The sequence below is a fragment of the Aspergillus steynii genome (genome assembly GCF_002849105.1).
Source record: "Aspergillus steynii IBT 23096 chromosome Unknown P170scaffold_2, whole genome shotgun sequence".
Lineage (NCBI taxonomy): Eukaryota > Fungi > Ascomycota > Eurotiomycetes > Eurotiales > Aspergillaceae > Aspergillus > Aspergillus steynii.
This window is the reverse complement of record NW_020194399.1, coordinates 5,481,208-5,508,852: the sequence shown is the minus strand read 5'-3', so window position 1 is coordinate 5,508,852 and position 27,645 is coordinate 5,481,208. Positions and strand designations below refer to the sequence as shown.

The 27,645-nt window shown below is 49.9% G+C and overlaps 7 protein-coding genes across 7 annotated transcripts; 3 read left to right on the top strand and 4 right to left on the bottom strand.

Moving 5' to 3' along the window:
* Positions 1 to 101: 101 nt before the first annotated feature.
* P170DRAFT_473175 (type I polyketide synthase) lies at positions 102 to 7,803 on the bottom strand (the record flags this gene model as incomplete). Its single annotated transcript, XM_024853015.1, has 5 exons — positions 102 to 920; positions 980 to 7,299; positions 7,356 to 7,413; positions 7,470 to 7,556; positions 7,612 to 7,803. The coding sequence occupies 5 exons, from the start codon at positions 7,801 to 7,803 to the stop codon at positions 102 to 104; spliced, it is 7,476 nt and encodes a 2,491-aa protein (XP_024708607.1).
* Positions 7,804 to 8,449: 646 nt separating this feature from the next.
* On the top strand, positions 8,450 to 9,010 carry P170DRAFT_463045 (PaaI family thioesterase; the record flags this gene model as incomplete). The annotated part of the gene is made up of 1 exon (XM_024852133.1): positions 8,450 to 9,010. One exon carries the CDS (start codon positions 8,450 to 8,452, stop codon positions 9,008 to 9,010), a length of 561 nt encoding a protein of 186 aa, XP_024708606.1.
* Positions 9,011 to 9,755: 745 nt separating this feature from the next.
* On the top strand, positions 9,756 to 10,392 carry P170DRAFT_424060 (uncharacterized protein; the record flags this gene model as incomplete). The annotated part of the gene is made up of 2 exons (XM_024847544.1): positions 9,756 to 10,160; positions 10,303 to 10,392. The coding sequence occupies 2 exons, from the start codon at positions 9,756 to 9,758 to the stop codon at positions 10,390 to 10,392; spliced, it is 495 nt and encodes a 164-aa protein (XP_024708605.1).
* A 3,938-nt stretch (positions 10,393 to 14,330) lies between these two features.
* Positions 14,331 to 15,037, bottom strand: P170DRAFT_353006 (C2H2-type zinc finger protein; the record flags this gene model as incomplete). The annotated part of the gene is made up of 2 exons (XM_024843953.1): positions 14,331 to 14,535; positions 14,604 to 15,037. 2 exons carry the CDS (start codon positions 15,035 to 15,037, stop codon positions 14,331 to 14,333), a joined length of 639 nt encoding a protein of 212 aa, XP_024708604.1.
* A 570-nt stretch (positions 15,038 to 15,607) lies between these two features.
* Positions 15,608 to 18,965, top strand: P170DRAFT_311214 (ankyrin; the record flags this gene model as incomplete). Its single annotated transcript, XM_024843247.1, has 4 exons — positions 15,608 to 15,720; positions 15,779 to 16,002; positions 16,064 to 16,192; positions 16,249 to 18,965. Coding segments are annotated over 4 exons (3,183 nt in total), but the record flags the coding sequence as incomplete, so codon positions are not given.
* Positions 18,966 to 19,184: 219 nt separating this feature from the next.
* P170DRAFT_463042 (MFS transporter) lies at positions 19,185 to 21,274 on the bottom strand (the record flags this gene model as incomplete). The annotated part of the gene is made up of 10 exons (XM_024852132.1): positions 19,185 to 19,360; positions 19,446 to 19,674; positions 19,730 to 19,870; positions 19,931 to 20,069; positions 20,172 to 20,193; positions 20,258 to 20,598; positions 20,632 to 20,646; positions 20,713 to 20,749; positions 20,807 to 20,886; positions 21,254 to 21,274. 10 exons carry the CDS (start codon positions 21,272 to 21,274, stop codon positions 19,222 to 19,224), a joined length of 1,164 nt encoding a protein of 387 aa, XP_024708602.1. The 3' UTR covers positions 19,185 to 19,221.
* A 726-nt stretch (positions 21,275 to 22,000) lies between these two features.
* Positions 22,001 to 26,101, bottom strand: P170DRAFT_463041 (uncharacterized protein; the record flags this gene model as incomplete). The annotated part of the gene is made up of 3 exons (XM_024852131.1): positions 22,001 to 24,838; positions 24,928 to 25,571; positions 25,619 to 26,101. The coding sequence occupies 3 exons, from the start codon at positions 26,099 to 26,101 to the stop codon at positions 22,108 to 22,110; spliced, it is 3,858 nt and encodes a 1,285-aa protein (XP_024708601.1). The 3' UTR covers positions 22,001 to 22,107.
* Between the last annotated feature and the right edge of the window lie 1,544 nt (positions 26,102 to 27,645).

Below are 27,645 nucleotides of genomic sequence, written 5' to 3'. Positions count from 1 at the left end.
CGAAGCTTATTAGAGAGTGCTTTGATCGCCCATAAATCACCATAATGTAATACGAATATTATTTAGCGACGATCATAAGCTATAAACTATGGAACTAACATTCAGCCAGCAGCTTGAACGGCCAGTTGCTCCAGAGAAAGCTGGTTCGTCACCTGTTCTGTGGTGAACGTACAGCCAACCTCCTTATGAAACCAGTTACGGAACTCGATGGCAACCAGTGAGTCGCCTCCGTGGTCTCCGATTGATTTGCCGGCATTGACATCTTCTGCAGCAACCCCCAGGATATCAACAATTTGCTCGGTCAGTGCTTCGATGATAGCAGAGGTACGCTCCTTCGGGCCCTGGCACTGGGACAGAATCTGAGACAGAGGCTGGGTTTCCTGCATGTCTACGCCAGAATCCCTGCGTGACTCCTTGTGGGATTGATGCACCGGTGATAAAGAAAGGTGCGAGACGAGTGGATCTAGAGCAGCGTACTGGGCTGGAGACCATGTGCTCGGTGGTGCCCATCCGATGGCAACCTGGCTGTCGAAATAATGAGTAGGAGGGTTTGACATGGCGTAGCCAACAAGGGCGTGTAGCGCAGACAGGGGAATTCCACCGAGGCCCATCTTCTCATAGTGGGCCAACGCTTCAGGGCTCTGATGGAAGTAGCTGGCGCCTCTAACAGTGCCCAGATCTAACGAATATGTGGGTTTTCCGAGACTCGTCCGCCAGCGGGCAAAAGCATCCTGGAATGTGGATGCGGCGGCATAATTAGCCTGTCCGGTGCTGCCGAGCAATCCGACATAGGATGAGAGCATGATGAAGAAGTCGAGCGGCTGGTCTTGAAGACATTCATGAAGGTTGTAAGTTCCGGTGACTTTGGGCTGTAACACTTGCTGGAAAGATTCAAGAGTCATGTTGTCGAAACTCGAGTCCTGTGACCAGGTCAGCACACTGTGATGTATATTATTTGGATTTGGTCCTGGTAACTTACCTTTAGTGTCAGCCCAGCATGGACAATGCCATGGATAGGAGGCAGAGCCTTTGTCTTTTCCATCAAAACAGCCCGAAGCTGATGACGATCGCCAATGTCACACGAGATCGCATGGAAATCAACCTTCATCTGTGCCAGCTCCTCAATGAGGCCACGCGTAAGAGGTCTCCCGGCACCCGAGGGAGACAAAGCAACGATGCATCGAGCACCGCACTTTGCCATCCAAACACTAAGTGCACGTCCTAGGCCACCTTGCCCTCCAACAATGAGGTAGGTCGCGTCTGGTCGCAGTCGCACTAGAGGGGACACCCGTGGTAAAACTTTGACTTCATCATCGCGGCCATGTGTGACGACCAGCTTGCCCACATGCTGCCCCTTTTGCATCGTGCGGAACACTTGCTCTAGTTCTGAAATTGGGAAGGACGTGAGAGGAGATGCAGGCCTAATTTGATGCTCAGCTAGCATCTGGTGTACTCGAGCAAAGACATCTGCCATGTACTGTGGCTTTTCTCGCATCAGCTGAACGATATCCACGGCGGAGATGGATATTGCGCGTGAAAAGATGCTCATATCAAGGCGAGCATGAGCAAGAATATCGCTCTTGCCAATCTCCACGAATCGACCAAGTGGGGCCAATACATCGAGAGATTCCTGCAAGAAAGCACCGGACAACGCGTTTAGAACGACATCCACGCCTCGGCCTTTAGTCACCGCTTGGATCTGACTGACAAATGCAGTTGACCGGCTGGAGAAGATATGAGACTCAGAAAGGCCATACTGCTGGATGAGCAGCTGCTTCTTCTTGTTCGTACCAACAGTCGCGAATACCGTCGCTCCGAGGTACTGCGCGAGAACAATCGCAGCCTGGCCAACTCCTCCAGCACCAGAATGTATCAGTATCGTTTCACCAGGACGCAGTTGCGCCACAGTAGCGAGACAGTGATAAGCCGTATTGTAGATTATGGGAACGGATGCGGCTTGTTCGAAGGAGACATCAGCTGGAATGCGCTGTACGTTGAACGATGGGCACCGAACGTGGCTGGCAAATCGAGGCACGTGCCATGTGTAAACCCTATCTCCCTGCGCGAATTGATGCTGCGAATCCCGCCCAACCTTTGTCACGACACCAGCGACCTCCGCAACATCTTCGTCTGGCATTTGTCCCAAGGAGACCATAATATCTCTGAAGTTGACACCAGATGCTCTGACCTCAATCTCAATTTGGTCGCAGGAAAGTGGTGCCTCAAGATCAGGACAATCAATGAATGATATTCCCTGCAAGCCCGCTGTATGCCTCGCACTCAGACGTAGGGGTCGTTCCTCTTGGTAGAAGGGCTCTAGCTGAGGTATACTAGGTGTATATGTCATGGAGTGGGAACGAACAAACTCCGTCTTGGTCGTGTCCTCAACCAAACGAGGAACACACCAATTTCCGTTGCGCTCGAACCATTCCACGTCATTCTTTTGTGAGCTGGAGATATATTGTTGGATGAAGGTCAGAATCTTTGTTGCCGTATCTTGGGGTGGTGCATCCCTTTCTGAATCAAGGTCAATGGTGGCGATCGGAACATGAGGGTTCTCATGTCTCAGAACTCGTGCCATCCCGGAAACCAAACTCGACATCGGATTGTGGCATTGATCAGTCGCTCCTCGTGTCACCCAAATAATATCATGGGCTGTTTTCAGGATATGCTTTAAGTCATCAAAGCATGTTTGCCCCAAATTACCTAGGAACGGCCCGTCAAGATCGGTCAACATGATGCACGTTCGATCGTGTACCCGATTGTCTCCAAGTGGGAGGATCTCGACTGCAATCGTAGGCATCTTGGAAGAAATGTGTTGGGCAACCTGGTAGCCTAGACTCTTATCCTGCTCCAACAACTGATTGTGTGTTAAAACCAGCGCCGTTTTAGCCACATCCGTTAAGTGGGTCCCGTTGGTTCTGGCAGTGGAGATAATCAAACTATCAATTTGATCTTCCACATCAGGATAGGAATATAAAATTGAGTCTAGGCCACTGAAGCCGAGGCTTTGGAGTGTTTGATTCCATTCTTGTTCGCTGAGCAATGGGCTGTCTTTGTTGCGCTGGGTGGCCCCCAACCACCAGCCCGGGAGCGGGCCGAAGACAAATGAGCGGTGGACAGTCGGTTGTGTGCTCTCAAGTAGTAGTAGTTTACCTCCCGGCTTTAGTAATTGTCGGACATGTTTGACTGTCTTGTCAATATAGGTAGTGGCGTGCAGAACGTTGGCCGCGATCACAAGGTCATAGTCGGCAGGCTCAAAGCCTTGTTGCTCCGGATCCTTTTCAATATCCAGCTTCTGGTATTGAACGAGTCCTTGCCATCTTTCAAGCTTCTTCCCTACATTGCCAAAGAAACCAACAGATATATCAGTAAAGCGATAATGGGAACACAGAGTCTGATCCGATCTACTCAGGGCTTCCAATACAGGAAGAGTGGCTCCTCCTGTCCCGGCACCGATCTCGAGGATACGCAGCCCCGGGGACTTCAGAGACAGCATGCGGGCATATTCTGCAGCTTGAATGGCACATCGCTGCATACTATGGTCGTCCTCATATAGGCGATAGAGAAGGTTGTCATCAACCATCACGGAAAGAGGGTCTTGTAAGCCCTTGAGGATCGCTGACAGACTATCCCCTACGCGACAGACCATCTGCCCTTCCGCATCAGATATTCTTAATTGCCCCAAAAGATCTGATGATGACCCAAGCGGACATAGATTGGCTTGCTTTCGCAGCCAGCTCATGTACTGCTTTTGATAAGGTGTCATTCGCTGGACATCATCGTCGGACATCTCCTGCACAGTCGCTTGTGCGTAGATGCGGCAGGCATCACGCAGCCTTTTTAACTTGGCCCGGACAGATATCGGAGACAGGGGCTCGTTGCATATTTCATTGACTGCCGCATTGGTCAAGTAGTCTGGGTCCAGCATCATAACAAGTTTTTGACAGGCCTTCACCTGGTCAAGCTCCGGCTCCGCCGGCTCAAATGGGAGATTCAATGACGTTGCTTCCAAGCCCTGTAATGAGAGGACTAGTATTGCATTTCCTTCATTTCCATCCGCGCTGATACCCTCGATATCAGCCAGAAGCTTTTGTTCGGAAAGCTTCTTCACCTTCGAAGTAACTCGCATACAGCTATGGTTGTCGACTCGGCTTCTGATGGCCACAGAGACCTTTTGCATAAAGGTAGGCATGACAGGACCGCGGATAGGATCCGTAGAGTCTGTTGCCGCAATCATTGTTTGCAAGCATAGATCCAATGTGGCAGGGTGAAGACTGGCGCTGTATTCAGCCGAGGGTGGAAAAGACGTGATCGTGGCGCTAGAATATCCACGTCCTGCTGTTGCGGTGGCCAACCCCGTGAATAGATCGTTGTAATCGATGCCAACTTGCTTCAAGCGATCATACCAAGTCTCTAGTGGAACCTCCGGCAGGGTTGTTCTATCGAACTGTGATTCTAATAAGTTCAAAGATGACCTGGTGTCATCAAATGCAACTTTCACGAATCCGCGGCAGTGTTCTACCACGTTCGCTGCATCGGAGCAGGAGTGGATGACGAACTCATGGCGGCGCGCGAGGTCCCGTCCACCGAGTTCCGTGGCCGGTCTTAGGACGAACATAAGTTCAACAGATCTGGAGTTTGGAATTGTCATCTTGTTACTGATCGAGACTTGACCCAGTTCGATAGAGTAATTTGGTTCGTGCTGGCGTTTGCCAAGCTGCTGTCTTGCCAGCTTGAAGCCTGCTTCAATAGCCATCGTCATGAAAGCTGTTGCAGGGAAGACCGCATCCCCGTTGATCCGATGACCCGCCAGCCATGGATGCGACGCGAGACTAATACAGTTCCGCCATCGAGGTTCCAACCAGCTGGATTCCGGGCTGAGTACTCCCAGGAGTGTGTGTGGAGGCTCCTCTCGGTTCCTATAGTTACGGCTCAGCCGACTCTCATGCCAGAAGGCCGAAGAATGATCCCATGGATAAGTGGGAAGGTCTTCAAGACATGCACGGTATTGCGCCGGAGCCGACATCGAATTGACTTTGTGAACTTCGATATCCGCACCGTGGGAGAATAGTTCGGATGCAAGTTCGATCAGGCATTGATCGGCGCGTTGATGGCGGAGCAGAGTCGAAGAATAGGGAACCTCCTTCTCCCCAGCCTTGAGGGTCTGCCTGATTGGGCCTTTCAATGCGGAATGCGGACCGATTTCAACGAGAAGCTGGGGCTCTGTTGAGAATACCAACTTCTCCAGCGCGGTAGAGAAAAGAACAGGCGAGACAAGGTTTTGCACCCAGTATCGGGGACCCAGCTCGGTTCCGTCAGTCACTTTACCAGACACACTCGAGCAAAACGATATATTCGAGTTGGAACGTGCTAGCTCCATGGTAGCAAGAGCATCGTGATATTCACCTGCAACGCGCAACATATGGTGCGAATGATAGGCTACATCGACTGGAAGCCGGCGAGCAAAGACGCCATCCTGCCGCAGTTGCGTTTCCAATATATCAATAGCCGCATTATCACCGGACACTGTGACAGCACCCGGACTATTGACACAGGCAACCGCAGCAAGACCGATGCCTTCAGAGGCTGCAGAGATGTAGGGCTGCACGTCGTGGGGTCCCAAACCAACAGCAATCATTGCACCTTTGACGCTCTTATCCGCTGCAATCTGACCCGCGGCAGAGCCTCGCGCGTACGCCGCAAGGATCGCGTCGCGGAATGATATTGCTTTGCAGGCGTATGCGGCAGCAATCTCGCCACTCGAGTGACCAGTCACAGCGCTCGGGTGGATATTCCAAGAAGCCAAGAGGTCAACCAATGCCAGCTGGATCGCTGTACAAGCCGGCTGCGCTAACACTGCACTATTGAGTCCGGTCTCATCGTCGGTTTTCCACAGCTCGTTTGTGAGCTTCCAGTCGACCCCCAGGTCGTTGAGGCATCTCTCTGCAACTGCAATAGACTTCTGGAAGACTGAGCTTTTGTCCCAAAGCTCTTTGCCCATCGTTGCCCACTGCGCTCCTTGGCCCGTAAACACGAAACCAATCCGCGGTGGCTGTTGATGGTGTGAGTAACTTATATAGCGCAGGCGGTCACGAAGACCGGACACCGAGCTAGCTACGACCGCAGTCCTCCAGGAAAAAAGTGAACGACGAGTGGAGAGTGTATAGGCCAGAGAGTCGAGGAAGCTTTGCTCCTTGCTTCGTTCCGCTTGCTCCAGATATTCCTGTAACTGCTCGGCCCTGACACGCACCGAGTCGTTCGAACGAGCCGACAGAACAAACATGAGGGATCCGGATCGGTCATCTGGGAATGCACAGGCATCCTCTTTCTCGGGTGGTCTTTCGAGGATTAGATGAACGTTCGTGCCACCGTACCCAAAGCTATTGACGGAGACTTGTGAACAGTCCAGCTCTCGGGAATGGGTTGGAATATCCACATTCCATGTTTTCCATTGAATGTCGCAGCTGGGACGCTTGAAGTTCACAGCTTGTGGAATCTTTCCTTTTGTAAGAACAAGCACAGCTTTGATCACAGCTGCTAGTCCACTGGCGTTTTCCAAATGTCCGATATTGGCCTTGACGGAGCCCATAATCACTGGACCGCGGCCCTGCGCGTCCCTAGCCTTGCCGATGACTGCCCCAATGGAGCGACTTTCGGTCATGTCTCCGACGGCAGTGCCGGACCCGTGAGCCTCGACGAAGCTTGTATCAGCTGGATCCAGCCCAGCTGCAGCATATGCAGAACGTATCAGGGAGTTTTGGGCCTCTTCGCTGGGAACAGTGATTCCTGTGGTGCGCCCATCCTGGTTGATGACTGAACTCCTGATGACAGCACGAACGGGGTCGCTATCTGCAATTGCCGCCGATAGGGGCTTCAGCACCAGCGTGCACACACCTTCGCCACGGCCATATCCATCACTGCTATCATCGAAAGACTTGCTGCGACCATCTGATGCGTAGAACTGAAGAAAGCTAGGGCCGATCATGCCTGCTGGATCCAAGATCAGGTTCGGTGCTCCAACAATGGCTTGGCTGCTTTCGCCGTTGCGGATACTTTGGCATGCCTGATGCAGTGCTACTAGGCCACCACTGCACCCGGTGTCTAGGGTAAAGGAGGGCCCATGCAGATCGAAAAAGTACGAAAGCCGATTTGAATGCATCGCCTCGCCATTGCCAGTCTGAAAGTAGAAAGGGAGATCTTCGGGGTCGCGCATAAGTATCTTTTCATAATCACGATTGTATAGTGCCACGTAGGCAGCTGTATCTGTTCCTCGGAGTTGGTCCAAGGTCATGCCACCTTGCGAGTGGTTGTCAGATCAGAGAAATAGGCTCAATTGTTGGTAGAAGACCTACTGCTCTCAAAGGCTTCATAAGCGGATTCTAGTAGTAGTCGAATCTGAGGGTCCATGGCCTGTCCTGCGTTAGAATTCCTTCCTGTATAATCTTGAGGCCAGTGTTCAAGCTCACCTTTGCTGCCGCAGGACTGATATTAAAGAATGGAGCATCAAACCGCGAGATATCCTCCTCGAGGAAATGACCACCCCGAGTATGGAACTACCAGGATTGTAAGCTCCTTCGCCCATACCTAGATAATCGTGGAAATACGTACCGCCCCATTCCTCTTGCTGTCAGGGTGATAGAAAGACTGTTCTTGAAAGCGACTCTCTGGGACCTCAGACCAACCAGTATGCCCTTCGCACAAGAGGTCCCATAGCTTGTCCGCGTTCGTCACTTCACCAGGCAAACGACATGCCATACCAACAATAGCAATTGGCTGCTGCTGGCTGTGGTCGGAATCCATGGTACGTTGAATCTTATCTTGATTAAGGACAATTTAGTTTCTTGCGAGTGTTTTCGAAGCTTAGTTCTCTTTTCACTTCATGACCTGGAAAATTTCATTCTTTTATATTGCCCGGTAATTCTTTGACAACCGCCTTGGCTACCCCGTTGAGTCGAGTGTACCAATCCGATTCCATTCTGCGTCATAGATCGACCATCAAAAGCCTACCAGAGAGGCAAATTGCATAGCAGCTTAGCAGCTAACCTACCAAACTCTCGCTTACGTTGCCCGAAAACTAAAGTTCTGTCAACTTAATATGAATTCCACGATTCCATTGGTTGTATAGAAGGCGATTACGGTTTTTTCTTGGCGAGGTTTAACTCAGAGTCAAGATCGACCCATCCTGATTCCTCTCTCTCTCTTTGAGTTCCGGAGGCCTGTTTGCCATTTGCCCCACTACCCACTCGGAATATTCTGTAACCATAGAGCTTCCATGGCGTGTTGCATTGTTCTCCGTGACGAATGTGACGTATTTGCCGCACTATAGTAAACCACTCTCTCACCCATTTCTTCAACGACTTTTATATCCTAATTTCCCTCAATGCTCTCCCATTCGTTGCAATCACCAACATATTCCATATAGAATTCTAAACCGTTAACTGCAAACATGACATCGAGCAACTGGATCGAGTACCAGCTGCAACATCATGCCTTGACGGAGTCCCTCCGCTCGGAGAGCTCCCTGTCCGAGTCACGATACTATCAGAACGTTCCTAAATCCATGGAGTCCGAGATGTTCACCGTCAGCAGTCTCCTGGGGCCCAATAAAATTCCGGTCCGTCCGCTCGCATTCCACGAGACCGGAGGTACATCATTCTATCTGATTGTCTATGTCGGGGCAGCTTTGGCCGGCTACCCTGGCATGATTCATGGAGGCCCGCTGGCGACAATCATGGATGAAGGAATGGCTGGTTGCGCTAGTGCGGCCCTGCCGAAACGCGTCGCCGTCACCCTTGGATTGAACGTGGCATACCGGAAGGCTGCTCCAACTGAATCCTTCTACGTGCTGAAAGCAAATATCACGAAGGTGGACAACAAAGAAGCCTGGGTGGAGGGTCGGCTGGAAATTCTGGATGGCCAGGGGAAGGACGAGGGGGAGGTTGTGACAGAGGGATGGGGTCATTATCTGCAACCGGCGGTCACACGCGGTCTATACTCGCCGATCTAGATCAGGCTTTGAGATGCGCAAACGATCTGAATTTCTGGGTGGTTATGTGCATGTATGTACGTCGATTTTAGGAGCGATTTGGGGTCGATATCTGCAAACCACCCTTTACAGGTGGCCCACACTAGCTCAGTACATCATGAGCCCTGAGAGTGCTTGCTGGTGAATGGACTTGAATTGCGTGAGGCTTTAGATGACTATTGGTACCGAATAAATCGTGATATGATATCATCCTCGTATTGGTGTTTAAATCTGTGACTGAACATATTATCTTGTAATATGCCTTCCAACGCTCCCTATTCTCACAGAAACCCAAGCCAGTGTGTATGCAACTTAACCAGAAAGCTTCGCGCACCTATACGCGAAACCGCTGGGGCGTTTATTGAAAGCAAATTGGGTGGAATACAAACCGCAGTCGCTTATGACGTAGAAGCCTTGGCAGTGCATATGGATTGCGCTGAAAATATCCCATTATTTGCCTCTGCCTTTACTGCAAAATGCATGAATGTGATCGCCCTGACGATCCCCAATTCAGGAAGGAGACTATCAATTCTGCTTCGGTTAGGTACCGCGCATATCTGGTGGCAAGCCTTCTTAACATTTAAGACGTAGTGGGGTGATATTCAACAGTAGGCAGTTTGCCTGTAAAGTCTTTACCAATTCGTCGACGAATATAAAGTGGATGTCTCATAAAAGAAAAGCAGAGAAGAGAAGAGAAAGCATATCCAACCTTCCAACAGTGTTCGCAATGGCCATGTCTCAGAAACCTCGCCACGATATTCTCCTAGGATCCTGGTCTCTCCTCGAGTGCAAGACGACAGACCTGAATGGAAAGGAGACAAACTTTCCCATGGGCCAGTCGCCCCGTGGACTTCTGATGTATACCACCGACGGATACATGTCCGCCCAATTACTGAGCCAGTCACCCGAGACGCGGCCATCCACTGAGTTCTCGGTCACAGACTTTGTTGCCTACTCAGGCCGGTTCGAGGTCGTCCAGCTTCCTAAGGATGGGAACTGCCTGCGCGTGAACCACTTGGTCGCTGTAGCTTCTTTTCCGGACTGGATTGGTCAGGTTCAGAGTCGAATCGCCAGGTTCAATGATGAGGAAGGACTGATGGAGCTCAGCACTGCTAGTCCCATATTTCTGGCGGTAAGAAAATAAGCTTTCCACCACCTTGAGAACATGGGTTGTTCAATTCTTCTCTCTTTCTTTCTTTCTTTTTTCGGTTGTGCTTCTCTGTGGCCACTGTTTTCCAACTGACATCTGATCCTCTAATGGCGTGTTTTTGCAGGGAAGGCAATGCCACGCAACTCTCCAATGGCGTAAATCTTCCACCGCAGGAGGAACTGAGGCGAGTGGAGACTTTACGTCCGTGGTTTAAATCTTTAGGTTACACTTCATAGATGTTCGATAGATGTTTATGATATCTCCACAATATAAAGAACAGCGGAAAGGCTTAAATTGACGGAGTTTGAACGTCTAACTACCGACCCCAAACGCGCCCCGATTCTGTGTACCATAGTGGACAATATGAAAGCTAGGGAAATATCTAACGAGAAGTAGTCTAAAGTTCCTTACGAACCAAAGGAAAGTATTTCTTGCATTCTACACAGTTATGAGAACTAGTACGTAGTTATAGCCCCAGTTTGGCCAAAGCTACAGACAAAGACCTCCGAACTATCGAGACAAGAGACAGGAGCCTAATGCACATTATCTGCCACTCAGATTCTATATCTGAGCGATTCATTGTAATAGCCAGTACAGATTGTAGTATCAATTGTCTATTCCTCGACCCTGGTCTTTCAGCCGTAGACTTCGGTATCGCTTGAACATTGTCTTGTTAGCCAAGCCTGTTGAGAAGGGGACCACGCACTGTAGAGGTATAAGCATATATAGACAACTGACTTTTCTCAAGGTGCTGCAGGTAATGCCGGAAAGGATCCACACCCCACTCACGACAATAGATTGCTGATCAAAACACCGATGAACTTGACAATTTCAACCGTCATCACGAGTTCATTGCCTACATACCAAATGGTGTAAATGAAGTGGTTTCTGTCGTAGTCTTTGCATCTTCTGTGTAAATGCCCTTCAATGGCGGCTGTAGTTTGGAGGTGGGATCTATTATCTCCTCTTGAGAGACCAGGAAAATATTCAAGCCGCTTGTACAAAAGTTTATATCTGAGACTTAGGGTCTTGTCGTAAAGCTTAATTACTTGCTTCCCCTGTCCTTTGACAACACAAGCCAGATAAGCACAATAAACGGTAGACAATAATAATGACCGAATGGTGACAGACAACGATGGTATCAGAAATAAAAACGACCGAAAGACAAGGGCCATTGAACCAAGTTTCATGAAAGATCGGATGTCCGGTTTCCAGTTGATAACTCAACACGGACAAAATAACTATAGCATTAGCGTATACCGGTCCACCCGAATACTAGGGGGGTTAACAATCGCGCTCTGTACCGGCAAAATCCTCGTTTCTTGAAGCCCAATGCAGGTCCACCGAAGTTCTTGGGGGGTTGACTGTTGCAAATTCAGCTTAGCTTCTACCACTATTCCGTTCCTGTTAAACCTTAATCCACCCTATGTTGAATACTGAGGTGGAAAGTTTCCATAACACTGGCATTCTACAGGCGCGGAAATGTAGCAGGCTCTCACACCTCTGCTGCAGAGTTGGGCGAGATTCAACAGCGCCAAAGTATATTTATAAGCCAAGTCACCAAACAAAAAGCAGCTGGTGCGAAGTTTTTTAGATGATCCCAGTCAACCTTCCCGTCATACCCCACATTTCTTGCCCTTACCCCCGATCCTGCCAAGCAGACCCCAGTGCCCAATCCTACAAATATGCCACTCGGTATAGAGAATGCCTGTTTGGGCCCTACTTGGACTACGTGCTTTCTGGTCAGTCAGGAGGTGACAGCTTCTACGCGTTTTCGCGCCCCTCAAAGCCGGCTGGGGCTTCTCAATTGCCCATGTCCTCACCTTCCTCGACCAACAGTGTCCGATCCGATCCGCTTCAAACCATCGGCCTCTCTTCTAGCTTTTCTGGTAGCCCCAGTATTCCCCCATCCTCCATCTCCACCTGGGGCAAGGATTTCACTTGGAGATCGAACTTCAACCCCTCCAGCTGTTCCGATGAGCCTAACCTCTTCGCCTCCTCCAAATCCACCGGCGGCAGTGGTTCGTATTTCAACCCTCCTAGCTATTCTGGTGGCCGAAACCCCGGTAGTGGCTCCGCTTTCAATTGGAACTACTCTTATAGCGCTGAACGCGTAAGGCCGCCACCTCCGGGAGGAGACATCTTCAGAGACAGAGACGATCCGTTCATCCCAGCCACCCTGATCGTAAATGCCAGCCCCGGCCCCAGCTACACGAAGGCCCATGGCCCGGACATCCGACTTACACAGGATTTTCTCGGAAGCGTGGAGGACAGCATCGTGTCTCTTCAGCCCGGGCCGATCTCCGTTGAGTATCATGGACAATTCTTCAACGGCACGCTGACCCAGGCTCCGACTGGTGACTACATCATCCATGGCAAGAATGTGGACCTCAATGCCCTTGGACGCCCGTGGAAGGACTTGATAGCGTCTCCCGACGGAAAGTATACTACCGCCGACTGGAAGGTTTCTGATTCCACCGCGCTTGGGGTCGAAGGGGATTGGGAAGTGACAACGGCTAATAAGTATGTGTATGCGAGGGTGTGGATCAATAAAAATCAGTTGATCCGAGTCCGGGTTGGAAAGACCACCTGGGGCCAGTGGTTCGGGGAAATTAAGTACGCGCTTGGATTCGGAGTCGTTCACCTGGTGGTGCACCTGCTATCAACACAGTGGATTGATGTACGATCTTTGCCTTCTGTCTGTGATTGTTCACCCTGCTTTTCCGGCGTTTATTTTGCTAACGGGGTACCTAATTTGACTTACCTTCCCCAGAGAAACCTCCAGTGCATGTTAAGGAACGATATGTAGATGATATATGTGGCTAGATATGCCAGTTGCCATGGGCTTTGTATTGTCTCAGACTGGCTTCTTGAGACAGATGCTGTTGTTAGCTGTCCCACCCTGTCACGCTCTACGGAAGGAAATAGTAGAAGGACTGATAAATCCTAGCCACGGGGCTGATTACCTAAGGGTTAAGCCTCAACGGGGCGTAACAAATTACGGAAATCCCATGCTTTACGGCAAGATTTGGCAGGGATTATCGACATCGCGGCTGGCTACTGGTCACTCGGTGAAGCGGTGAGGTGGGACACGTCAGTGCCATGGTGAGCAATGATCACTCTCAGGTATCTTACTCGAAGCCCCTGGGAGGACTGGACATCAACTGAAATTCGAAAGGAGCTCACAAGGGCTCAGGAATGGGCTATTGGATTGAAGCAAGAACACGAGCGTTATCAAAGCTACAGTGTCCCAATATAACTTCTTCTGCTTGAACTACAAATAGCAATACCAATACTAATACGATCTTTAATGCAAACGCAATTTTAATTATTGACTGAAAATGCTTCAGGTAAGCTCTGCGCAAACCTTCAAGAACTTAACTCAATCAAGTCTTCATCTGTTTATGAGGAACGAGCCCCATAGATAGATATATATTTATTTTTAGTACGCGATATATTAAATCAAGAGCAGTTTAATAAGATTTCTTAATACGGAAGTATTTTGGAGGATTTATGCTAGGGTATCCAGGGCTTTTATTCTGAATAGTTCTGCCTGATAACCGCCCTTGCTTCTTGGCGATTTTGTTCAACACACAAGGCTTGACTATTCATAATTCCTTTCTGTTAATCATGTTGTGACTAGTTTTCCTGAGGTTTAAAAATCTTGTTTTTCATGATTATATAAAGGCTAGCAAAGAGTCGATGTTTTCTGTCCGTTAGGATTGGCAGCAGCTCATAGGTATCCTTCTTGGAATGCACCGATCGTCTTGTATTTCCGTCAACCACTAAATTATTTTGAGTCTAGAAAATTATTTATGCATTGGGGCATGTATCGTGTATTATTTTTATTCACTTATTTAAAAAGAATATGAAATGGGGGAGAGAATGAAGTAAAGTGAAAGAAAGGGAATAAACATGACACCTGGGATTGCTGGCATTTCTCTCGAAATGGCCTAAGTTACTGGAAATCAGACCCCTATTTCCCCCCCCCCCAGCCGCATAGAAAAGACTCAAAAAACAAGAATAGATAACAGCAGCAGGTAGGGCACCAAGTGCGAATCGGCAGAAAGCGGGGAAAGAATAATCTAGAGGACTTGGAAACTGAACATGAAAAAACAAACATCCCCGCACGCCAAAAGGGCACGGCGAGCCTTAGACCAAGCCACGGTGGCGACGTTTCTGGTGGTCACGTAGGTGATCTTTCCTACCAAAACATCTGCCACAGTCTGGACAGGGATATGCATCAGGGGAGATGTGGATCGATTTAAGATGGCGGACAAGATCCCCTTCGCTGCTGAAACGTGTGGCGCTGAAACAGCCTTGCCATTTGCACTCCAAGATTGGTGAGGTATGGGCACTACATGAGACAAAAGGTATTCTACCATTAATCTTCCATGCTGACACGGTCCTCCAGGGATGACATACCTTTGCGCAGTCTGGCGCTGTTGGTGGCTCGTGGCGTTATTGGCCGCACCCAAGGCGGAGTTTGTGTTTGTGTTGGCACCAATCCGGTCCGGCCGAGGCTGACTACTGGAGGTGTACAACGCAGCAGAAGAATCGGCAGCTATTTCGTCATAGGCAGGATGGGCTGGTGCGGTCAGCGCCACGCCCCCTTGTAGTGGAATGTTACTGCCATCAGCAAGACCAGTCTGGTTGGTTGTCCAGCCATACGGCTCGACACTACGGGGAAATTCAACACCCGAGGTAAAATCCCAGTTTGCATGACCTGCAGGGACGAAAGAAACTGGCTGCGACCCTGGAGCTGCAGGAGATCGGGAGAAAAAGAAAGGATTGACAGAAAGACTGCCTGGGTGATCGTCTTCTTGGGACGCCTGGAAAGCGCTGGTCGGCCACTCCATGGTGATCTCGGATGAGTAGAGGCAAAGAAGTGATTCAAGTCGAGTTTTGTCAGGGTTGGATGCCCTGAAAAAGAACTAGAAAGGAGTCTCTATATATACACAAGTAACATAGAGACCTTCATGGGTGGGCGTTTCTGTATAGACTGGCTCGCGCCATAATTAGACGCATCTTGATGCACCGTCAAATGCTAACGTTGGGCATGCAGGAAGGGTGGACCCAATATTATGGAATGGACCAATCTCTGGTGTTGATAGCAAGGAAGAATGCCACTAGTCACGCCGCTGCGCCTTTGGCAATACTGCAATCTCTGTAGCTCTTGGAAGTTCCCCCGACTCGGTGAAAGAGTGGATCGATATTTTAGAATGTACCAATAGATTGAAGTGCTCCGGCAAGGTATCTTGCCAGGCACGCCTTAATTTCCAAGGCTATTGCTCCGTCGTGCCTTTCTAATTCCTTAGCTCCGAGTGCAGCCTAAGAAGATCGTACCCCATATAAGTACCAGGCTGACTTCCATCGAAAAAGTCTTTTTCTTTTCGTCGTGAAGCATAGAACTACGACATCCGACCATGGACGCAATCTGGGAATCCTACCGCTTTGAGCTGGAGCGTCTCTATATCCATGAACACCACACGTTAGGCCAAGTTATGGAATATATGGAGTCTATGTACGGGTTCAATGAAAAGTAAGTGTGATGTCAGCAGGCTGCGTCTACCGACACAGGGAATCTCACATGGATATAGGAAGTCGCAATACACAAAGTACCTCGACAAATGGGGACTGCGAAAAAATCTGTCTCTGACTGAGTCGCAAGGGACGTTCATCGGCCGGAGAATCGACAAGAGAAAGAGGGAATACCAGAAAGAGAGCGAGGTGTATATCAACGGAGTTGAATGGCCCCCGGCTAAGGTTCAGAAGTCACGGTACAACAAGACTTATGTTTCAACTGTGGATGGCCTACCCGGGGGTGCGTTTGCATGCCACCACAACCTACTCGGATGGACCCAAGGCAGCTGACTATATCATAGCTCCTTCCCCAAACACCCCAGAAGGGATTGTTGTATGCACACCTGCGACACCGGGCATGCGACTTATATGGAACCCGTCCCTTCCATGGCTGCAATTCTCCAAGCTGCTAAAGCATGGAGGAGACAATGGTATGAGCTTTGGGCTATCTCCACTCCTGTCAGGGTTAACTTAAACTGTTATATAGATCCTTCGTCACCATCCTCTACCCTAAACATGGCGTCGCCGCAATCACCTGGAGCTTTGGCAATCAAAATAAACCCAGAATTGATGCAGCGACTAACCGCGATTGTTCCTTGGAAGACGCTGTCGAATCCACCCAATCTCAATAGCCTTTCCCGAATAGTGGCCGGACTCAGCATCCTGATGCCCGAAGAGTTCCCTGGCCAAAACCGTACCCTCGCCACAAGATTATGCAGCACTCTACGAACGACAACGGAGAGCCTTAACCTGGAATTGTTTTTACTATCCAATAACCTCATTGCTCATGGCCCAGCTGGCAAATCCGAACAAAGTATGAACGACCATGACAGAAATGTTATGAAGTTGTTCAGCATGTCTGGCTGGAAGAACAGGAAGCAGATTGACATCTTACTAGCCACCCATCAACCGACTGCAGAGGCCATAGCAGAGAAGCTGTTTGCCAGTGCTCTTCGCCTCCGTGATCTAGACACCGTGAGCATGATGCTAGAGGCTGGGATGGACCCAGATAGCCGCGTCGACACATTTCACAGTGGACCTCTGACGTGCTTACAAATTGCTGCGAACATGGGACCTCTCGCAATCAAGGTCGTCGAGCTCTTCCTATCTCACGGGGCTGATATCGACTTATCATATAACGGCTATCCTTCCATTTATTATGCAGTTAGTAGAGGGAATCACGAGGTTTCAAGATTATTCCTCTCGCATAATGCAATTGTCACGCCATCTTGTCTTGCAATCGCTGCGGTACAGTCTGACGTGAGCCTCTTCAGGCAGGTGCTAGATCGAGCTACCGACGTGAATGCACGAAGCGGATGGCAGGATCCCAGCGCCTTGGCGCAAGCAGTATCCTATCGAAATCTTACGATGGTCGATCTTCTTGCTAGAGGGGCAGATATGAATACAGCGTTGGAAATTGATTTTGACCAAGACGTCGGTGTGACCACAGTCCTGGGGCTTGCAGTCCGCACAAAAAGGTTGGAGATTGTCCAGAGAATTCTCCAGGCTTGCGTCAATCCCAACCCCAATCTCGACGGGCTGCCTTACGTTTCACCTCTTGCTCTAGCCGTTGAGGCCTCTGATACGAAAATAACCCAGATTTTGCTTCAAGCGGGTATTGACGTTGAGATTGCAGAGAAGTGTTCCAAACTATCACTTCTTGAACGTGCTCTAAAGAGGAAGAATGTGGAAATCAGCAGACTCCTGATAGATTATGGGGCTAGGTTGCACATGCCTCATGCTCATGAACAGAAGAGCTCCTCAGCTCTCCTCCTTGCCGTCCAGCACGGGTATTACGACATTATCGATATGTTAGTTCAAGGTGGGGCACCATTGAATGAATTTCACGGTGATGCACCAGGAACTGTGCTTGCAGCAGCCATTGAAAAAGGAGATGTAATCCTGATCCTCAAGCTGGAGTCCGCCGGGGCTACATTGGTCGGGCCAAAGCTGCGAAAAATCGGAAACTTGGAAACCGGAACGTTCTTAGAAGCAACGGGAATGCTGCAAAACATCCTTGCCGAATCTGGAGGACCGATCTTGACACGCGCAATTTTTGATGAAGACCGTGATTTGATAAAGTGGCTGTTTGCTCATAATATCAATATCGACGGACATTCCACTGAGCCTGGCCCCCGGGATTCCTCAGGATTTCCACAGACGCCGTTGCAAGCCGCAATCCAAACAAGAAACATTTCCTTCGTGGAGGCGATGATTGCGCGTGGCACAAAGGTGATCGACCGTGACCTTGCTGCGGTGGTGGATGGTGGTCACATTAGTCTGCTGCGCCGCCTTCTGACCGGTTTTCGCGGATTGGCTCCTACTGCGATTGGATGTGCGATTGTAGGTGAGCAGCAAGAAGCCTTACAACTCATCCTTGAGGCAGGCGCAGACCCAACAGGGCCACCACAACTGTTCTACGGCGGATGGTATCAAGACGATGGCCTTGACTTTGAACCCGAGGACCCGCAATCGGTTCTTGAAATAGCGGCACAAAATAATGACAGATCCAGTCTTCGAGCTCTTGTTCAATCTTGTATCTGGGACAAACGACATATCGGTCGTGCATTGACAATCGCAACTGCCTTCCAGCATACTCGGCTCATAAATGATCTTTTGGATCTGGCGGTGGATACAAATCAAGAGATCATCATCCATTACCCCGACAGGTTTGATGAATATGATGAAGAAATCTCAGGGTGGGATGAGGTTCTCACCCCTCTACAGGCGGCGGCTAAGAACCAGCTATTGTCCACAGTTCAATGGTTGATTAAAAGCCCGCATACCAATATTGAATATCTAGGTGAAGGCGTGGGTCGACGCACGGCTTTACAACATGCAGTTAACAACGGAAACATGGACCTGATCAACTTACTTCTGGATCATGGAGCCGATGTCAACACTGCACCATCAGAGGATGGCGGAGCAACCGCATTGCAGATTGCTGCCATTCAAGGCTACCTAGGAATTGCGCGCAAACTCATCGACCTAGACGCGGATGTCAACGCCGCTCCTGCAAGACGCAATGGCAGAACGGCCTTAGAGGGAGCGGCAGAACACGGTCGAATCGATATGCTTCGACTCTTACTTGATGAAGGGGCATTGCTGGTGGGCGATCACGGTGAACGGCAATGTCGGCGTGCCGTGGAACTGGCTGAGAAAAATGGACATATAGCTGCCGCGAAACTTTTGAAATCATTCAAGGACCGCGTAGGAAAGAGCGGCAATTGAAATTGGCCAACTCCCACGACGCGATGACCTGCATCACTGTATTTTCGGGTATTACTTTTCATGTCTTGTATCTGTTCTCAATCCCCCAATAATCTTCTGCACACTACAGATCCATATGGCAATCGGAATATTTTTGTTCAATAATCCTAAGATGGAATTCAACACGATGTTTAACCGCCCTCTAAGATCAAAGCTACTGAACATGTAGCTTTAGTTGTCATTGCCAGTATCAATCACTATAACTAGAGTGCTTCTCGCGGGGAAGAAGCATCCAAATAATGATCAAAGTCGCCAGCAATGCGAGTACAAAACCCTGCAAGCTCTGCATGCCGCGCGCACCAGATATAGTGCCGGCGACGAATGGTAATCTATAGTGGACAGTAGCAATCAATCAGTTCTGAGAATCACTCTAAGAAGGTCGAAAAGCATAAAACAGGGTCAGGTCCAACTTACATTGCGCCTCCTCCACCAGCCAATGATGACACGAGTCCGATCCCCGGGGCGTGTAGGTGCTTAGGAAGCAGTTTAGCAGCTATTACCAGAGCCGCGGGAAAGAGAGGTCCTGTGAAGAAGCCAAGAAAAGTCACTGCAATAGCAGAGACGGTAAAGTTTGGCACCGACCAGAGAATAAGCTCGAGGGCAATCGAGAGAACAAGGTAAATAGTGATCGAGGTCCGTTCTCCTTCACACTTCCCGTCAGCACTGATCTACAGGATCTAGATCTGAGGGAAGCATACCCAGCCAGTCATTTACAAATCCAAGAACTAGTCGTCCGAGGGTCACGCCAGCCCAGAAGCCGGTAGGAATGAATCCAGACTCGTAGTAGCCTCCGCCTCGGACTTGGACCATGAGATCTACAATCCAGCCGCCAACAGACACTATCGGAGTCAACGGTCAGACAAGAGGGTCTGTTAGGAGCCATTCTAAACGCGACTCACCTTCGACACCCATATACACGAATAACCAGACGGCCATGATCCAAGTAATTGGGCTTTTCATAGCCTCCATGGTTCGACCGCCGCCACTGGCATCGGCACTCTTACGGTTTTCTCGACGAAAACATGTTGCGTCGGCGTGCTAGAACGTAGCTACGCTAGCCATAAGTTCCAAGACGGAGCCACCTAATAGGGTATAGTAGAAGAAGTTTCACCGTAAACCAGTTTTGATCATTTCCGTTACGATCGTTAGGCTCAGCGTGGCCCTATTCAGATCATTGATTAGCATTGCAGATTCTAGGGACATTGAAGCACGGGGCTACTACTAACCCCAGTCCATAAAATGCGCCAAGAAATCCCATCAAGGCATTCGCATTGATCATATCCGCGGTCCAAGAATTCCACGCTGCGTCGACGAGGCCGTTTCCGAGACCCACAATAATATAGGCGACGAGCATAACCGGAAAGGGCGGGTGGATAGCCATCACAATAAACGGGAGAATATGACACAGGGGGCCGATTATCGCGATGCCTCGCTGGCCAAATGTCATCAGCGTCTTGTTCACGATGATTGTAGCTATGGCGTAGCCGGCAAACGGGGTTATGAAAATCAAGGAAACAACTGTAATAGAAAGCTTGTAGTCTTCTTGGAGCTCCGTGATGTCAGCATTCTACCTTTCTGATAACAGAAATTCCAGACATACATATAGGATCAGTGCCTAAAGCACAAGTTAGCTTTAATACTTCATTATACATGCAGAGAGTAGTAAGGGAAGGCAACTTACGCTGTAGACTTCATCACTAACTCCTACCAATACAAAACTGATAAAGGTAGCTAGCAGATGCTATTTGTTAATTTGGGGGTTATTCCATTTTTACTTTGCCCAAACTACTGCATCTATATCCGGGTTGAATGATTGCTGGCTCAACACCTGGGTCTGCTCTTCGCGAGAATCAAGCTAAAGCGTCGTAGACATAATGCGATTCTATACAAGATAGAATCAGAGAGATGCAGTGGGGCAACAAGAGAATGGTTGAAGTAGTGAAGGATTATTGCCCGCAGGTGGTCATGGACTTATTAGGACCGCTAACCCCCAAGCTAGATCGGTATACCTTGATCCACCTAGGTCAGTGACGTGCGCTTCACTCATACCCCTCATTTGAAGAAGGTATCGTTTGACGAAATATTCCACCATCTGCTCAAGTTATTGGGCAAGCAATGCCTTTTTGTGGGGTGCATACTACTCTTCTTTGTTAGCAGTCGCAGGGGTTGTGAGTCACATATGCATCGTGCCAACCACCATGTGTAACCAGGCGGTGACTAACCCTCGTTTCGATGAGAGACATCGGGCATCATGCCTGAGATCTCCCCAAGGTAGAATTTGTTTGACTGTTATTGGAGTGGGGTGTTTCCCATGCTTTCCTGCCCTTAGGGTTTGAATCCTGAGCCTCAATTCGTCAACAGATCAGCTTAAACAAATGGACAGCTCGAAAGGCAATAGAACGCTGGGATCGAGTCATGTCCTAAGTAGCTCATGCTGCTTGGTTTTTATCCTACAGTCATCTCTCCATTTAGGGACTAAACTGACAGTTTTCCAGGTAAAATCAAGGCCAATCATGCAGAACCAAGAGACTAGACCCTTTCCGGTAGATGAACTTCTTGGAAAGAAGAAAAGCAAAATTTCACAGAAGCTCAACAAATGCAATGAGATTGAAGATATCTTAGCTCCGCAAGCAGCCTTCATGTCGTTGAGTCCCAGTAGAGCCTTGTGGTCGAAGCCCAACCTATTGATCCAGTCAATCGCTCGCTGATTTGAGAAGTTTATCAAATTCAACCTGACCACATGAAGTGTTTAACTACAGGGTTTTTAATATCTTGGTCTGTCAAACAGGGCCCCGTTGATGACAGGAGAGTCGTTTCAAGTGCTGGTCAAGAATGACGGGCTACTGAAATTTATAATTCCACCAACGCAAAGAGCTCGAATGCTTGCTACTGAGAAGTTTTCATATTAACAATGTATAAATAGGAGTTAAATAGGCATTGAGACTCAATTCAGTGTCTTCAAGCTAGATGGGTTATTACATTACATACAAAGTAATAGTATAGGGTAGTGTACATATAAAGAGAAGTACCAAGACACAAAAATACCAACAGACCAAACACCAACGCAACGCTCGGTCTAATTGCACTCTTCCGTGCTCAGTACTTGATGAAACAGATGGTGGAATGGATAAAGGGGATGTTTGGTGGACATTAGCTGTACGGAGCGACGCGAGGCCGCAATAGCCTCGCGAAGATCTTCTTCTGCGCCGGTCTGTTCGTAGCGTTCGTAGAGACGTCGCGCGTGACTGCAAAGATAGATCGGGAGGCTGGGATCATCAGCGGACGTGATGTCCAATGCGATCCGGATCACCTCGAGCGCTTTGTCGATATCGCTCGGCTGCCGCGTCATCCTGTACCGGGCCCCTAACCAAAACGCGAGGGTGCTGCGGTGCATCGCCACAACTTTGGTATCGCCGGGATTGATTGACTGTGTAGTGACAACCGCTTCGACAGCGGCCCGGACAGCCAAATTGAGATCCGCAGGGTTGCCTCCGTCCAGAAATCGCTGTCCCAGCAAGTTCGCCAGATAGTCCAAATACCGCGGTTTGGCCGATGACGGGGAGACCAGTTGCACAACGCTGAAGATGTCCTCAATAGCCTGGCTGATGGCCTGGGCATCCTTGGTGCGCTGGTACTGTCTTTCAAGGACAATCGCACGTTCATGCAAGGCAGCCGGGCGGCCGGGATGACCGGTAGGCGTGACGGCGACAGCTTGGTCGGCCTCACGCATTTCATTTCCAGTAATAGGAACGTCATGATGCACCGCATCCCAGAACCGCATGTTCAAACCCTGATCGAACGTAGCCAGTCTCTGGGTCAATTGCGGGTGGCCGCGGCGTGTTCTCTTGAGAACCTGCTCTGTCAGATCAGCGCAATAGTTGAGGTCGGCTCTATCGCCCAGTTGACAGTATCGGGCCATTAGGCTTTGACTAACCGCGGTGAGAAGGTCATCGCGCGCCGGGCTTTTCGCGGGGAGCATTTCGACAAAAGTCTGGACGTCGACAGAAGACGGCGTTCCAGAGCAGCAAAACAGGGGGAGGGCTAGCTTGAACCGGAACTCTGGGAATAGCTCTTTGATCTGATCGATCAGAATTCTTTCATCTCGTCCGTCGGACACCTGGGCTGACCGGCCTTTTGTCTGTCCCGGTGCCTCGTCTTTCTGGTCGCCAGCTTGCTCCATTACATGTCCCTCTGGACGACCCTCTGCATTCTCCCCAGTCTCCTTGAAGCCTTGTGCGGCATCCACTTTAGCCTCTTTTTCTGTGTTATCTTCTGTATTCTCTTCGGTCGTTCCTTCGAGTGACTCTTCGTGCTCTTCCAATGGCTGTTCAGCATCTTGCCTGGCCTCCTCGTCCATCTTATCAGACCCTGCCCCTGTCTGACGCAGATCATCGGATTCCTCCGTCTGCTGATCAGGCTGTTCGACTATAGGCTCCTCTGCTTGAGCCTCTGCATTCTCTCCTGTCTCCTTGATGTCGTGCGCAGCGTCCACTTCAATCTCCTTTTCAGCCTTATCTTCCTTCTTTTCTCCGGTTGTTTCGTTAAGCGGATCTTCGTGCTCTTGTGACGACTGCTCGGAATGGGCGTCGTGTTCGTCCGTCGTGTCCGACCCTGCCTCTGCCTGGCTCAGAACCCCGTTTCCCTTCGTCTGCCCTTCAGCTTGTTCCATCACGCGTCCCTTTGCCTTGTCGGATGAGCGGTGGGAATTCTTGACGTGAACCACCCACTTGGCAAACGCATGCTCTGCAAATACAAACGACTCTCGGCACCACTTGTGGTACTGTCTCCTTGTGTAAAACGGCGCTTGGACGTACGCCTCGATCGACATGAACCTATTCTTTCTAATGAACGGGAGCGATTGATAGGCGAAACAGCTGTGGGCCATCGTCTTGTGACAGGACTCAATCGACAACTGCTCCAACCAGGCGGGCCTTTGTGTCGGTTCTTCCACAAGGAGGTAATCCCTGACTGTCTGATGGGCAAAGTAGATGCGATTGTTGTAAACGTCGAAGAACGGTCCGCAGGTGTCGCGAAGCCAGCTTTCAAAGTCCTCGGCAGGCAAGCCCAGATCGTCTTCCCGATCACAGTTCGTGCAGTCATCGATGTGAAGAGCGAGTGCAATGGCCATCTCCCGGACGGTGAGTGGTTTGGTCGTGGCGAGTACTAGTTCTAGCATGATTCGCACGTCGTCGCGGTTGCTCTCGGGGATCTGGTCCAGCAGCGCCCGGTAGATCTCGATCACGCTCTTTGGCAGGTGATCGACTGTGCGTGACCAGTAATTTGTCCCCGGTCGGACAGGAAGAGAATAGAGATAGGCGAATAGCAGGTCGGCAAACAAGTAGCTCGCGCTGTCGTGGACTTTCAGGTGCCGGAGTAATTTCGATTTTGTGCCCTCATCGCGGACACATCTCTCACGGGCGAAGCATTCCACCCGATCCTGCGCCACCCGGGCGATATCGCCGATGATAGATTCACGACACTCGGCGTCCTCACCAAGGTTGAGAATGGTGCCGTTCGTTAGTCGCTCGAGGAGGCCGGGAACGGGACGGGTCGTGAGAAGGAACTTCACGTTAGAGTCAGGGAACCTGGACTGGAACCGGTTGAGTCGTTCCAGGGCAGTCTCCAGATGGGCGTTCTTGCACTCATCCAAAGCATCCAAGACTACGGTCACCCGCCCGTGGGGAGTCCCCCGACTGGCAATCCCAACCAGTTCCCAGAACAGGTCCGAGTCGGGTCGCACGCTGTGCCGCGTAGCCTGTTCTGCCTTTTCTTCCACATCGTCCAAATGGGAACACTGCTGTAGGGTGCTGTTGAGGACTTCATACATGGCAGTGCTCAAATTATTATGCTCGCCACCGTCTTTAAAGAAGAAGGAGCAGAGCGATGTAGGGCGTACTCGGGCAGCTCCGTCAAGAGATACTTCGCGAGGACCGACTTGCCCGTTCCTGGCTCCCCGGTAAGGACGAGGAGTCCACTGTCGGCGTTGCTCCAGGTGGTAAAGGTCGGGTGGCTTAGCACTCCATGCCCGGTGTTGATATGGGGGTTGGCAATCTGGTTCACGTAATCGTGGTACGTATCGGAGTGGGACAGTCGGGCATCCGGCATGATCCTATCCATCAGGTTGGCTCTCCGCTGGGCGACCGAAAAGACGCTGGTGATGTTCTTAATATGCTCGCCCTGTCGGGCACCTTCAATGAGCGCACGTTTCAGCGACCTGCCGCTATGCGTGTGTATACACCACAGCAGCTCTGTTTCGGCCGCCTGGATTTCGGCGAGCATGGCCTCCCAGTTGCCCCATTTGGCCAAATTTGGTTCAAACCGATAGGTGGAGTGGTCGTAGAAGCGAGCACTGGCGAGGAGATAGCGGATGACCAGTTTGTACAGCTCGACGACCTTGGCGGTCACTGCTGCTTGCAGCGCTGGCGTCTTCCACGAACCCACTGTCGGGACCTTGGTTAGTTCCGTGTACCAGGGCATCCTGGATATCACGTAGTTGATGCCCGGTTGCAAATCGGCCTTCTGGACGTTGCTGATGATAGTCTAGACATGCTTAGCATCACATCAAAGGGAAGGGTGGCCTCGCATACCGGTGCAACGAGCAAACAAGCTGCCAGCCATGCGGTCGACGAGGCGGGACAGGTCTCCACCATGGTTTCAATGGTGGACTTCATCTTGTCGATAGACAGTGCGACAAAGGACAACATCTTGCGCCCGTACGAGTATCGTTCAAAGGCCTCACAGCCACGGGTCACGAGGGCCTCGATTAACGCACGCCGAGAGACCTCATCCAAGCGTGATATCCAGCCTGAAGGGTTTCTGTCCAGGCCATGGGCATGTTCCGGGCTGATGGGACGAAGAGCTGCCCCCAATACATGTTCATAGTCGGCGATGACGGCAGCGGTGGCAGGCTCGGTCCTCAGCTGGATGTAGGCCTCATCCCAGACATCGCGACTGGTTTCGGAAGGACTACCTACGTCGTCATCCGGGGAGTCCAGATTGGGGAATACAACAGTCGTCCGGATGGAGTCAGGCCTCGACCTTAGGGACAGTCGAACCTGGCGAAGGGGCATGATGTTTGTTGGCAGAACGTCACAGAGACGATCATTCTCCAGAAAGAAGATTGGGGAAAATCCTCAACGAGATAAACCAAGCCGCCATCGGAAAAATCCTCCCCTTGAAATGATGAAATCCACCCTTCCCAGTGGAACAGTCATCTCTAGTCCTCTATCATGAAACGCACCATTTGCCGGCAAACGTGGGTCAATCGGCACGGAAGGAGTCCGCGGTGAGCCAGCAAGCACCAGTGAGCTGGTGCGCACGAACTCCCTGCTCATCCGGTCCTTTCGGGCTGGCGGGGTGCGAGATCGATCCGGTAAAGACTTTCGATCGGGTCCACTAAGTCGGAAAAAGATTTGTGATTGTGATGGGATTCTGATTCATGAATCAACCAGGAGATCGGAGATTCCATTCCTATCTGCAGTCAGAAACTCGGAATGTTTAATAATCAGCGCATGCGAGGCGAATTGTTGGCGGTGACAATTACTGGATATAACATGTCAGCGATGAGCGCTACACAGGCAGACTTCAATCGGAGCGGAGATGAAGAGAGAGAGAGAGAGAGAGATTGGAGGTTTGCAAGCGAGCTGAAGCCGTGGCTCCGTGTGGGTCACCTGAGACCTAATCTACTCCGTACATCTGGCCAAGTCGTTCAACTCACGTATTTCGGTATTCCATATAGAATGGCCATTTTTTCTAAGCTCAATATCTCAACAGCCATGATCTCTAAGGATACTCAATCTTGCTGTGCTAAGCATCGGTAATTTGAAGATTCAAAAATGAAACCAGCTTTTGCTAGCAGCCAGTAAGCCTAGTAGATGAGAATAACGATTCTTTAATACTGATCCCGCTGCCAAGACAGCATAGAACCAAAAGAATCTTTATTCGTATTGTCCGTCTTCGAAAGCGAGAATATACCTGGATAGGCTCAGAAATAGCATTTACAGCAGATAATTATTCGAAATAGTCTTTCACAGTTAGTGCCAGAAGGTGCCTAATTGGGATGGAATTCCGAGGAATTGCCCCACGTCTCAGCTCGTGGATGTCGGCCCGTAAAACACACTGTCATCGCACACCATCTGGTGTATTGAAATTGTAGGGGGCTTAATTAAGAGATTGTATGAATATATATAAAATTATAATATGATTATAATTTCTTTAGCAATAATTTATGATATTGTTAAATATATATAATAAACTAGCCTGCTTTCGTGTTTCTGATTTACTTAATTTAAGGACAATCATAAGGAGGAGGCCTGTTAGGGGTGCTGTGGGGTTATATATAATCTTCTAGCAAGAATAAGCATATGTCAATAGATGCCGCGGGGACTTATTTCTTAAGACAAGGAGACTTTTTGCATAGATTGGTACCCGCTACATTCAATATTAGTAGTCTATCTCTGGTAATCCCTGGGCTATCTCATATTGACAACAGAAAGCGCTTCTTACGGGTTTCCAGTCTTGCTTTGGCAAACCTCCTTTAGTCTCCCTATCTAGAGATTGTTTACTTCGGATGCCACCAATCATCGGGGTATTGAATAATGTTTCCTTCTTTGCA